The sequence below is a fragment of the Opisthocomus hoazin genome, chromosome 9, assembly GCF_030867145.1.
Source record: "Opisthocomus hoazin isolate bOpiHoa1 chromosome 9, bOpiHoa1.hap1, whole genome shotgun sequence".
In the NCBI taxonomy this organism is placed as follows: Eukaryota; Metazoa; Chordata; class Aves; order Opisthocomiformes; family Opisthocomidae; genus Opisthocomus; species Opisthocomus hoazin.
In genome coordinates this window covers 31596142-31607460 of record NC_134422.1, presented here as the reverse complement: position 1 = coordinate 31607460, position 11319 = coordinate 31596142, and the positions used below count along the sequence as shown (strand labels likewise).

Below are 11319 nucleotides of genomic sequence, written 5' to 3'. Positions count from 1 at the left end.
GAACCCTGTGAAAATCCTCTGAAGGACTGCAGGAAGTAGTGGTACCATAAATTTATGTGTGGTTTATGCAGTGATGGAGGAAGGGGAAAACACACTTTCAGTTTTATGGTTCTGCGTAACGTACGCTCACACATGCCTGCAGCAGGGTGGCTGATACGTTCTTGCACGTATTTGTGGACCTCCCACAGAACTGAAGGGTAAGAATGAAGTTGGATCTGCAATTTTCTGACTAGTTTTTTCTGCTGTAGCACAACTGGGAGAATGGTGAGGGCAATCGCCTTTCCTCTCTGAAGGCCCTCAGCTATAGTTACTTTGCCTGTCCTCACTTTTCTTCAACTCCTGGCTTGGAGGCCAAATGCTATAGCAAAAATAATCCTGGCATTCAATTCTATGTTTTTATTTTCAGCCAGCAGAAGTGCTACCACCAGAAAGCGGAGTCAGAACATTGGTAGGAAAGCAAAGTTGGTGAGTTGAAGTCTTGCAAGCTTAAGCTGAAGGCAGGCAAGGTCACAGTGATGCTGTTTGAAAAGGGAAATGCTTAGAATAGTTGGGGAGGACTGTTAGCTGCAGAGGTGGAAAGGTTATTCAGTGGCATGAATCCATGCCCAGTTATTTGCATCTTGCAAGCTACCTATTCGTTCAGTTTAACACCACTTTCCCAGAGAGCTGTTTACGGCCACCTTCCATGCGAAGTTTGTCATTCTCTCCACCATAACTGTTTTGGAGTGACTTGTGAATGTGCTGCTCTTGGGATGGGTTAGTGGTATGTGTGAGTAGCCTGCCCGTGTTTGCATTGCTGCCAGCTTCTCACATTGCATGCGCTGCTCTAAGTATGGGTTTTCCCACCACCTCTGTAAGGGTTCACACTTCGTTCTCAGAGATAAATTCAGATACTGACGAGTTTTGATTAGTTGAACTGTTGGCTATGTCTGCAGTCTGTAAGAACCCCTGCAGGAAATCTTGAAGCCCAGGAAGAAGTGGAAACAAAATACACGCCATTTAGGAGACTGAGCTGTGCAGCAGGCAGTCCAGAGCTAGATTTTTCTTGGGAGATGTTGGGTGTTCAGCCCTTGCTGGTTACCCTTTTTATTCTGACCCCTAACTAACATGGGCACATTCTCTCTGAAATTACTCAAGTCTGCCTCTATTCAGCTAGAGATGTGTCAAATTATGAACAGAGAATGGCACGTTTAATCTGCAATGACTTCTGTGCAATGCGCTAAAAAATATTAGCTGAGATTTTTGGGAATTCCCAGATACTCATTTCTGTGTGTCGTTTCTATAGTTGTGCCTTTGCTTGTCACTGTATCTGTTTGTTACTGACAGCCACAGGAATTCCCCAGGCCCGAACGTGGCTGGCTTTTATGGGTGCCAACTGTAATACATTTCTAGCTAGGTGCAACATTATTCTGGGCATGTCTTCTGAGCTTGGCCTAGGCCTTTTACATTAGTTTTATATTTGTGTAGCTACTTTGTATTTAGGCTTGATTTGTCCAGGCATATCAGTGCAAAGAGAAGGATCCATACCTCCTTCAGTCTGTTTATGAGGAAGAGCTTGTTTTAGCATGACTTGAGGGCGTGTTCGCTCGCAGGCTGTTAAAAAGTGTCTTGCCATGTTCAGATTACTTCCACCTTTGACCCAACTTGCCACACACAGAGTAATCAAATATCTTGTGTAGAGTTTTGAATGTTGATAAGCCAATTCTATGAGAACAATGTAAAGATGTCTGCTTAATATATTGTCAAACTGTTTTTCCTAGGTTTTGGGGTGAAGGGATTCTGGTTTTAAATCAGTGCTGAGCGAGAGTGCTGTTTCTTTATTTGGAGAGTATGGATGCCCTGAGGGTGGCTCTCCTGCTCAAGGTGAGCACCAGACTGTTAATGTTTGGTTTCAGAAGGATGAAATGCCAACTGGTAAAATTTCTTCCCTCCTCCTTCCTCTTCTTGTTGCTGTGAAATACCATCTCTTGGGAGTGCTGCATCAGAGGTGGCACACCGTTTCAGGGCCTTATGCCATTGCGCAGTGCTCCTGCTGCTGGAAGAGTCTTCAGCGAATCGTGAGGGTGGGAAGGGCCGGTTCCATGGCCCATTCCTGTTGGGGTACAGGGCTGAGCACCCGCACTGGGCGTGCTGCATTGCCTGCCGGCAGCCCCAAAAGCCTCACAAGGAAGACGTCAAGTCAGCGGCGTTATGAGCTTCTTTCTGCTTGTATTAAAATGGCAATGAACTGTGAGTGCCTTTAAACTAGGGAGGCGATTGCAGGAAAAGCTCGGGCAGAAGGCAGCCTTTGGACCTGCACTAGCAAGTTCAGTTTTCTCGAGAATGGACTCAAGAATAGTCAGTGCTGCGTAACTGTAAACGAAGGGAGCTTAAAATGCGTCCGAGAGAAGTCAGTTGTTAAGTTGTGAGGTTTTCGGTTTGTTCCAGTCAGACACCTCGCCGGCCCTCCAGAAGCCCGCCGCCGCCTCCTGCCCGCCCCAGGCTGGTGGCAGGCGGAAGCGCGGCGGGGAAGCGCCCTCTGCGCCTGCCCGGGGCTGGCGCGGCCGCGGCGCGATGGAGTTGCCGAGGCAGCGGCTGCTGGTGGTCAGCGAGGAGCTGGGCCGGGCCGAGCTGGAGGCTTTGAAGTTCCTCAGCCTGGAGCACGTCCCCATGAGGAAGCTGGAAGCCACCCAGAAGGCGCAGGACTTCTTCGAAACGCTGCAGGAGAAAGGCATGATCGAACCGGGTAACCTGTCCTTCCTGAGGGAGCTGCTCTACCGCATCGGTCGGATCGACCTCCTGGAGGCCCAGCTGGGCTCCAGCCGAGAGGAGATGGAGAGAGAGCTTCAGATCCCGGGCAGGGCGCGGGTGTCGGCCTACAGGTGGGTGACTCGCGGCGCGGGTTGGCGGGTCCGGGGCGGGAGCTCGCGCGCCGCCGGGCCGGGCCGGGCCGGGCGGAGCCTCCCCCGGGCGCTCGCGCGCCTCGCGCGGTCGGTGTGAGCTTTCGCTGAGGGGCGGGCTGGGGTGTGGCAGCGCGCGAGCGCCTTCTCGGAGGAAGCAGGTACGAGCCGTACGGAAGTTAGGATCTCTGTCCAGGAAAGGGGAGAAAAGTAATCCGCGCCTTCCTGATACACTTACCGGCCCTCGAAGGGCTCCCTGCCCGGGTGTGGCGTGGTGGGATAAGTGCGTGGGTGCGAGTCTGTGTGCTCAACTCCAGAAAGCTTCAGCGTGGTTTTGGTTTTAGGAAAACAGACCTTTTTAACTGCAGGTGAAGGTGGTTTGACTTCAGGCTGTACGGGGACTGACATCCTCCCGCTGAAAAAGGAAAAAGAACGGGGATATGTGCCTGGGGAGAGGGCAGAGGGGGCAGTTCAGCAGTACGGTGTTAAACTGTGCTACAGGACATGCTTGGGAACATGATGAAACAGTGTCCTCCACGTCTCTTTCTAGATACCTGCTCTTTCAGCTGTCAGAGGACATCACTGAAGATGAGCTGAAGTCTTTCAAGTTTCTTTTGGGGAAGGAATTACCAAAATGCAGGCTAAACCCTAAGACTGTAAGCATTTCTTTAATTTTTTTTAATTATAATCCATAGAGGCATTTGGGTTGCTCTGAGGGGAATGAGTGTCACTCTTCTTACGGTGAAAACACTGTAAGAAAAAGGATGCAGCTGGAAAGCGATTATAGGCTCTCCAGCGCATATGTGACTTGTCTGTGCTGCTGTTATGTGTGGCGTTTGCAGCAGTGTCACAGCCCAGAAAGCAGGGGCCAGTCCAGTGCCAGGCACAGAGGCCATTGTGTCCGAGCACCATACAGGGCCTAGGGGAGTCAGTGGAAGACTGATGAGCACATTCACTCATTTTGCCCAGCTGTTTTCTTTTGGCTGCTTTCTAAGCCATTATCAAACACAGAAAATCACCCGCTGTGGCTATTACTTTATGCCTTTGTTCTGTTTATTTCCAAACTCAGAAAATATGGATCTAAGGAGCAGATCCTTGCCAAGACTAAGGCCTGAGAGCTTGGAGTTTACAAATAGCCTTGCAGAAGATCCAGCTGCTCTTGCAGTCTCTCAGTCTGCAGTTCTGACTGCTGGGTACTTTGTTCTGTCTAATGAAAACTCTGAGCATCTTCCCTCTTTTCTTGGAGGTGATACTGTGACCATCTAGTGATAGCTGTTCTAGTAAATTTTTGGGGTGGTCACTGTGCTCTGCTGCTCACTGTTTGGCAAGAGCTCCTGTACCTTGGGTCCCCTTTTGCTTCATAGTGATCTCTACACCATGCTTGCATGGTTATACTCATTTTCGCCATTGCTCAAGATGGTCACTACAGTTATTCTTGTGTTTCACTTAAGTGCACAAAGTAGCCACTGGAAGTCAAATGAATGAAAGCAGTCATTAAAAATGACTAAATTGTATGAATATGTAATTACACATTCCTGTATGATCACCATTAGATCTCCTGGATTAGATCTTACTCGATCTCGGATCTTTGAGCCGCAGAAGGGAAATGAGTATGTTTTGAGAAGATGTTTGTACTTACAGTACTTGTAGGTTTTGTTAAACTAGGTTTAACTGACTCAGCTGAAGTTTCGGCTGAGCTGCCAGTCAGCTGGACTGACTCTGTGGGTTGCATGTGCTGTCAGTTCGTTAAAGCTTAGGTGCACATGCTGCAGCTTCCCTCCTAATGGCAGGATGGATGTGCGCTAAGAGCAAACTACCTTTCTGATTACCCAGACAATGCTCGACGTTTTCATTGAGATGGAGAAGAAGGGGATTTTGGGAGAAGACAACCTAAGTATCCTGAAGAGTCTCTGTGCAGAAATTAACATCAGCCTGTTGAAGAGAATTGAAGAGTATGAATTAAACGTGTTTGGTAAAACAAAACAAAAAGGCCTCTTTCCCATAGTGTTTTGAGGTGACACATAGGTATCATACAGGAATGACAATGAATGCTTTTCAGGTGAAGAAGAGATGCTCATCACAGAGGAACACAGGGGCAGCACAGGAGGCCCTCAAGGTAATTGAAACTCTCAAAAAATTAATGTTTAGATTTTTCGCTCTTCTTCAGCTTTTGGACTCTCTGCACCACTTGCATCTTGCTTCTTTACACAGGTGCCTCTCTAAAAATAGTGATCAAGTATCCAGTTACTTACTTAATTGATCACAATACATTTTACTCCCTCTTAATTGATTATCTGGTGGTTTATAGCTAACAGGAACAGCTGTTCAACCACAATTCAGTGGTTTCAGAGAACAGTTTTACCCTGGGAGGTACTAGCGGAGATGGAGAATAGGAGCAGAGCTGCTCTCCTTTCTCTAGTGCTACATTCTGTACTTAAACTTTTTTGTCTGTACTCAGCCCATGCCAGATGGCCGGCATCATCTGTGGCATCTGATTCTCCTGCCAGTTGGAATCAGTTTTCCCAGGTAAGTCTGTTTCTTAGAAAAATCGTTGTTTTGTCTTAGAAGAGATCATCCCTCCATAAGGTGAACAGTTAAAGCCCAACAGTTAAAAGCACTGTCTAGAAAAAAGAAAAATGCACCACTCTGTAACATCCTTTATTCTGAAGCTAAATCACGGGCAGCAGCTGCCGCAGTGGTAAAATTTCAGAAACATTTGTAAAGGTAGCAAGATAGGCCGAGTATCTTACAGCAGGAAATACACAGCTGGCAGCTGGCTGGGCACGGAGGAGTTGGTGAACGCAGCACCCTGTGTGGGCTGGGCAGGATGATGTGGGTCGGAGGGTGCTGGCATGCTGTACACAGACTCCAGAGGTGGTGGGGCAGTGCATTGCCAGGTCCTGGGAGCAAAACTGCATGGGGAGAGCTGCCTAGAGAGAAAGCCAGCTGGCTTCTTACCCTACTGTGCAACTAGCAATGGCTGAGGAGCACCTGGAGGAGAGGGCAGTAGTTTCACCAGTAGTCTTTATTTTCAGCAGCTTGAAGCTTACAAAATGACTAGCCAGCCCCGTGGAGTGTGCTTGATCCTGAATAATCACAATTTTGCAAAAGCCAGGGAAGCAGTGCTGGAACCCAAAAACATGAAGGATCGGAATGGGACAGATGTGGATGCAGGTACGGTAAACATTAAAGAGGTACTTGCATATCTTCAAAAATGGAAACCTCATTTCTTTTTCTGTACTAAAGGTCTGAATTTCAGTCTTCCCTTTCCAGGATACTTTTGTTGTAGTGGCTGAGTCAGCTCTGTTTCCTGTGCTGACAAACAGTGGTCAAGTCATGAAGCTTTTACTGGCTGACCCAGAACAACAGCATTTCTTTCTTTTACTGAGTTTACTGCAACCTTAAGCAGCAACCTCAGCCTGGGCCTTACAAGCTAGGCTAGCTTTGTGTTAGCCTTATGCGTACTGCTTCTGAAATATGCAGAATCAGAACCAGATTTGCTGCTGAACCAGAATTTGGCATTATTGTTTAACATCCAACTTAAAAAAAAAAAAAGAGAGAGAGAAGGGGGATATTGGAATTTAGGGTCTTGATTACCTTGCTATTCAGGGGCCCTGATTTTAGCATGCTGTCCTGCAGCAGCATTCATTTCAGGTCCTGTAGTCTGTGAGATAGGTGTATTTGCACTGCGTGCCAAGAGATAAAATCCATCAATGGGCCTTCCCTGACTGAATTAATCTCCAACTTAATTCAGGAGTGGAATGCAAGGTTTCTCTTTTCTGTGACACAGGTACTACCCAAATGGGTAACGCCCTCTCCTCTGGGGTAAAGCAACTGCACTGCTCAACACCTTTTGAGAGATGAAGGGAGTAGCTGTAAAGTGGTTGGGGGAAAGACAGACAGCTTTCTTAGTAGTTCTGCAAGCTTCTCAGACAGAGGCAATAGTAAACAGGAAGACTGTGAGGAAGCCTTTTAAAGAGAGCTAAGGGAACTCATTAGAGACACAATTAGTGATTAGACTACTAGATTATTTTCAGAGCAGGAATGTAACTACCTGGATAGTAGTGTAGCAGGATTTAAAAAAAAAAAGATGATTTAGATCTAAAAATGCAATTTGCAATTGCAGAGTCCAAATTTCACATAACGAAACAGCTCCAATTCCCCTTCTGTTTACTTTCCAGTGGCTCTGAAAAGAGTCTTTAGCAAGCTTCATTTTACAATAGCAGAATACAGAGACCTCACCGCAGAGGAAATCCGTAAGACTGTGAAGACCTACCAGCGTGAAGACCACAAGGACAAAGACTGCTTTGTTTGCTGTATCCTGTCTCATGGGAAAAAAGGCATTATATATGGTGTTGATGGGCAGGAAGTACCTATCCAGGAACTGACCACTTCTTTCACTGGACAGAATTGCCACTCGCTTGCTGGAAAACCAAAAGTCTTTTTTGTTCAGGCCTGCCAAGGTGATGCTTGCCAGAAAGGTGTGACCATTGAAACAGATTCTGGAGAGCAAGATTCTTCTGTAGAAACAGATGCAAGATTTCAGCTCGACTGCATCCCTGCAGAGGCAGACTTCCTCTTGGGCATGGCTACCCTGCAAGATTACGTTTCCTTCAGAAGCCCAAGGCAGGGGACCTGGTACATACAGGCGTTGTGCCAGCACTTGGAGTACAGCTGTCCTCGGTAACTATATTTCCATAAGTTGCTTTAGTTTGCCTCTGAATGACAGGACTTTGATTTGGATGCAGAGGTAGATGATAGGCAGTGGGAGTGCTCCTTCAGAGTGGAAACAGTAGTGTAGGACAGAGCAACACCATGCAGATTGTTCAAAGCAGTTTATCTAACTGCTTTGAAGTCTGCTTAAAACAGGAGCCATTAGCATGATATATGAGAACACAGTAAATTTCCTGATGTTAACAGCGTCCCTAATACAAAATGTACTTTTGTTTTTGCAGAGGAGAAGATATTCTCACCATCCTGACAGCAGTCAATCAGGAGGTGAGCAGAAAGAGTTGCAAGCTAAATGCAGAGAAGCAGATGCCACAGCCCAGTTTTACATTGAGGAAAAAGCTCATCTTTCCTGTCAACTAAATGGGAAGGGACTGCATGGCAGAGAGCTGCAGCAGCCTGAAAGCGGCTGGTATCAGCCAAATTTGGTAAAACACAACAGACGTTCAGTGTCTGCTCTTACCACAACAGCAAACATTTTTATTGAAAATACAGTCGAGAAGCAAAAGCCTTAAGAAATTAGTGTTAATGCGTACAACACTTCATACTTGACAGCATTTCTGAGCTGGTCTCTGATTTGTGGCTTGCTACCTAAAATACACGCGGCCTCCTCTGTCAGCTGTACCCCACTGCTGTTGCTTTAGTAAGGTATCTTTCCAGTGCAAATTTTAAGACAACTGTTATGAAACCCTGTGTATTTTATGCCAAACTTTTGCAAAATAAGGGGGGAGGGGGAGTATGCTGCAAATCTTATAGGATGTAATCAGCTCACATCAGTGTGTTTTGTTACTTTTCTGCACCACTTAAAAATCATTCGTTTTTAATGTCTTCGTACACCTCAAGGAAGAGTCAAGCACTTGACCTCCAGCACCTCAGCAGGATGGGACTGTGACCTGCATTTCAGATTATCCTCTACACAGAGTAGTCTTAACAGTGAAAAACAGTTGCTCAGGTGCAGCTTCACATTCATCCTGCATTCACTCACTTTGCTAATCTTTGAGTCTCAATTCTCGGCACAGCAAAAGTCACTAAAGTACCCAGCACCTCAAAAACATTTTTTTATTGCCCCGTGACTAGTATGGACACAGAACTGTGAGTTTTAAAAGCTCTGAGTAGAAGTTGAAGCTGTGTTAGTCTCTCTGTTTTGTTTTGAATGAGGTGTTCACTCTGTTACACCAGAATGTTACAGCTTTCAGCAGTAGTAATGGTATCAGTGCAGGTGATAATTAACTGAACAGATAGATCTTCACTGGAGTTATTTTAAGATCCTGCATTCTTCCCTGGACTCACATGCTGAATACTTCTCTCTTTGGTACCAGTTTGTGTCTTCGAAGATAACGGCACAGAGATTATGGACTGTGAAAATGATTAGAATCTTAGCAGCTGGCAGATGCAGTAAGCAGTTACAGAAACGGGCAAATCCGTGCTTCCAAATTCTAGGAGTAATTTTTCAAGCTAGTTGTTATGTTTGTTTAGGGATTCATCATGAAACCAGTGAGGGCTGTGCCAAAGCAAAGACTTGTGAGGGAGGCTGAGCCACTAGCAGAATGAAACAGAAACAGGTTGTGGTTTAACCCCAGTGGGCAGCTTAGCCCCACATAGCCAGTTGCTCACTCCCCACCACTGGGGTGGAGGAGAGTGGAGGAAGGGTAAAAGTGTGAAAACCCGTGAGTAGAGATGGACAGTTTAAATAGGTAAAGCAAAAGCCATGCCCAAGCACAGCAAAAAAAAAAGGAATTCATTCACTGCTTCCCAGTGGCAGGCAGGTGTTCCCAGGAAAGCAGGGCTCCATCACATGTAACAGTTACTTGGGATGACAAATGCTGTCACTCTGAACATCCTCCAACCTTCCTCCTCCTCCCTCCCCAGTTTTATTGCTAACCATGTCATCATATGGCATGGGACATCCCTTTGGTCAGTTGGGGTCAGCTGGCCCAGCTGTGTCTCCTCCCATCTTGTGCACCTCCAACCTCCTCACTGCCAGGGCAGTCTTAGAAGCAGAAAAGGCCTTGACACTGTGTAAGCACTGCTCAGCAATAAATCCATCTTATCAACACTATTTTCAGCACAATTCCAAAACATAGCACCATACTAACTCCTATGAAGAAAATTAACTATCCCAGCCAAAACCAGTACACAGGTTTTCTGTCTTTCCAATTCACTTGAAAATTTCTGCTAATAGCACAGTTTCTACGCACAGAGAGCTCAACTGCAAGAGTTACAGATATTTTTAAGTGCAGACTCCAGCCCACACAACAGGCCTTGCTTGTATTCAGTTCTCCATTGTATAAAATGCTAGTTAAAGGCCCTCGCTCCTGGGAGACTGTCAAAAGTCTTTCTTTTAGCAGTATGTCCAACTAAAAGGAAAACAAGAAAGGAGCTCAAGGCAGTTCCAAGTCTTGTGTGCAGAATCACTCCAGAATTTCTTTCCAGAATTCCTGTCCCATTAATTTCCAGTTTTCTCCAGGAAGCTCTCCTTGCACATTCCTCGGGAACACCTGAGCTTTTGTGGCTAGTTCTAGCTCTTTTCCTGCAGCTTCGAAGGGGTTACAACTCTCTTCCCTTACTACATCTCAAGTGCCAGAGAACAAGTGGTGGGCAAAACAAAACAAAACAAAACAAAACCACCCCCCACCTCCACAAACCCTTACGCACACTTAGCATGTACACTCTTACAAAGCAGCAGCCAGCTCCTCAGGACAGCTGAAATCTCTTGAGTTCAACAGGAACTTGTATATTGACATCAGCTTTCTTCATACACACTATGAACAGCTTTGATGCAGAGAGACCATGTAGCCAGAAATCCCAGTTACAACACTATCAAATGTTCCTCTGGTGCCATTTAGCTGCCTGTGGCTGTAATGCTTCTCCCCTGTGGGCCACAATTCTGTAACATCATTAGCCGACTGTAAGTTGGTAACGCGGGCCTTCAATGTGAGGACATGCAACTACACATGCAAACGTGTTAAGTACTTACGTGCATAAATACAACAAATATTAGGAAACAGTCTAAGTTACTTGCTAGTGAAGGAAACTTGGTCAACATCTATTGCAACCCAGATGCTGGTGTTCAGCTTGCAGCTTGATCCTGCTGAACCATTTATAGGTGTGACAGAACAGCAGGAAGAGAATGTCTCCTCAAAATGTCCAGCTTATAAACTTCAGCATATGAAAAGTTGAGCTGAAAAGTGAGCTTCAGACTGACAAAAGTGCAAGCCCTTCTTATCTCAGAAAAAATAAGAAAGCTAAATAAATACAGGATACTTACCATATGGTAACAACAGTTCTCAAGTTCTTTGAGATGCCACACACAGAGACTACTAGAGAAACCACTTTCAGTAATTGTTAGACTAATTCAAGCAAGAACCTGTTAACTGCAAATCAGTGTTGTTCCCATTCTGTACCACTGAAGGAACTGAGTGTTTTCGGGAAAATGATCAGAACCTTCCAGCTGGAAACCTGAGTGCAGGGGCTTGCGCTGAAGGTGGTTTTCACAGGCTGACACGACTGTGCCAACAGAACTTACACTGAGACCTACACAAAGGGAGTACTCTTCAAGGGTAAGTAGCTTGGTTTCTCTACGCCCGTTTTATCACAAATATAGCGAGCTGGCATAACATCAGCTACTGAGATGGAAAAACAGCAGTGGTGTTGTTAGACAACAGTGTCATCTAACACTACAATGCTAGAGGAACATATTAGCTGCTCTTGT

General features: G+C 45.9%; 1 protein-coding gene across 3 annotated transcripts; it reads left to right on the top strand.

Annotated features, from left to right (window-relative positions):
- Nucleotides 1–2535: 2535 nt before the first annotated feature.
- On the top strand, nt 2536–9850 carry LOC104334215 (caspase-8). Of its 3 annotated transcripts, none has more exons than XM_075429613.1 (8): nt 2536–2861; nt 3430–3535; nt 4713–4851; nt 4939–4995; nt 5338–5405; nt 5918–6053; nt 7061–7562; nt 7835–9850. In XM_075429613.1, the coding sequence occupies exons 1-8, from the start codon at nt 2554–2556 to the stop codon at nt 7968–7970; spliced, it is 1452 nt and encodes a 483-aa protein (XP_075285728.1). In that variant the 5' UTR covers nt 2536–2553; the 3' UTR covers nt 7971–9850. The 3 variants fall into 3 exon arrangements, with proteins under 3 accessions (XP_075285728.1, XP_075285727.1, XP_075285729.1); XM_075429612.1 differs by having other exon boundaries at nt 5915–6053; XM_075429614.1 differs by lacking the exons at nt 2536–2861; nt 4713–4851 and having other exon boundaries at nt 3462–3535; nt 5915–6053.
- Nucleotides 9851–11319: the final 1469 nt, after the last annotated feature.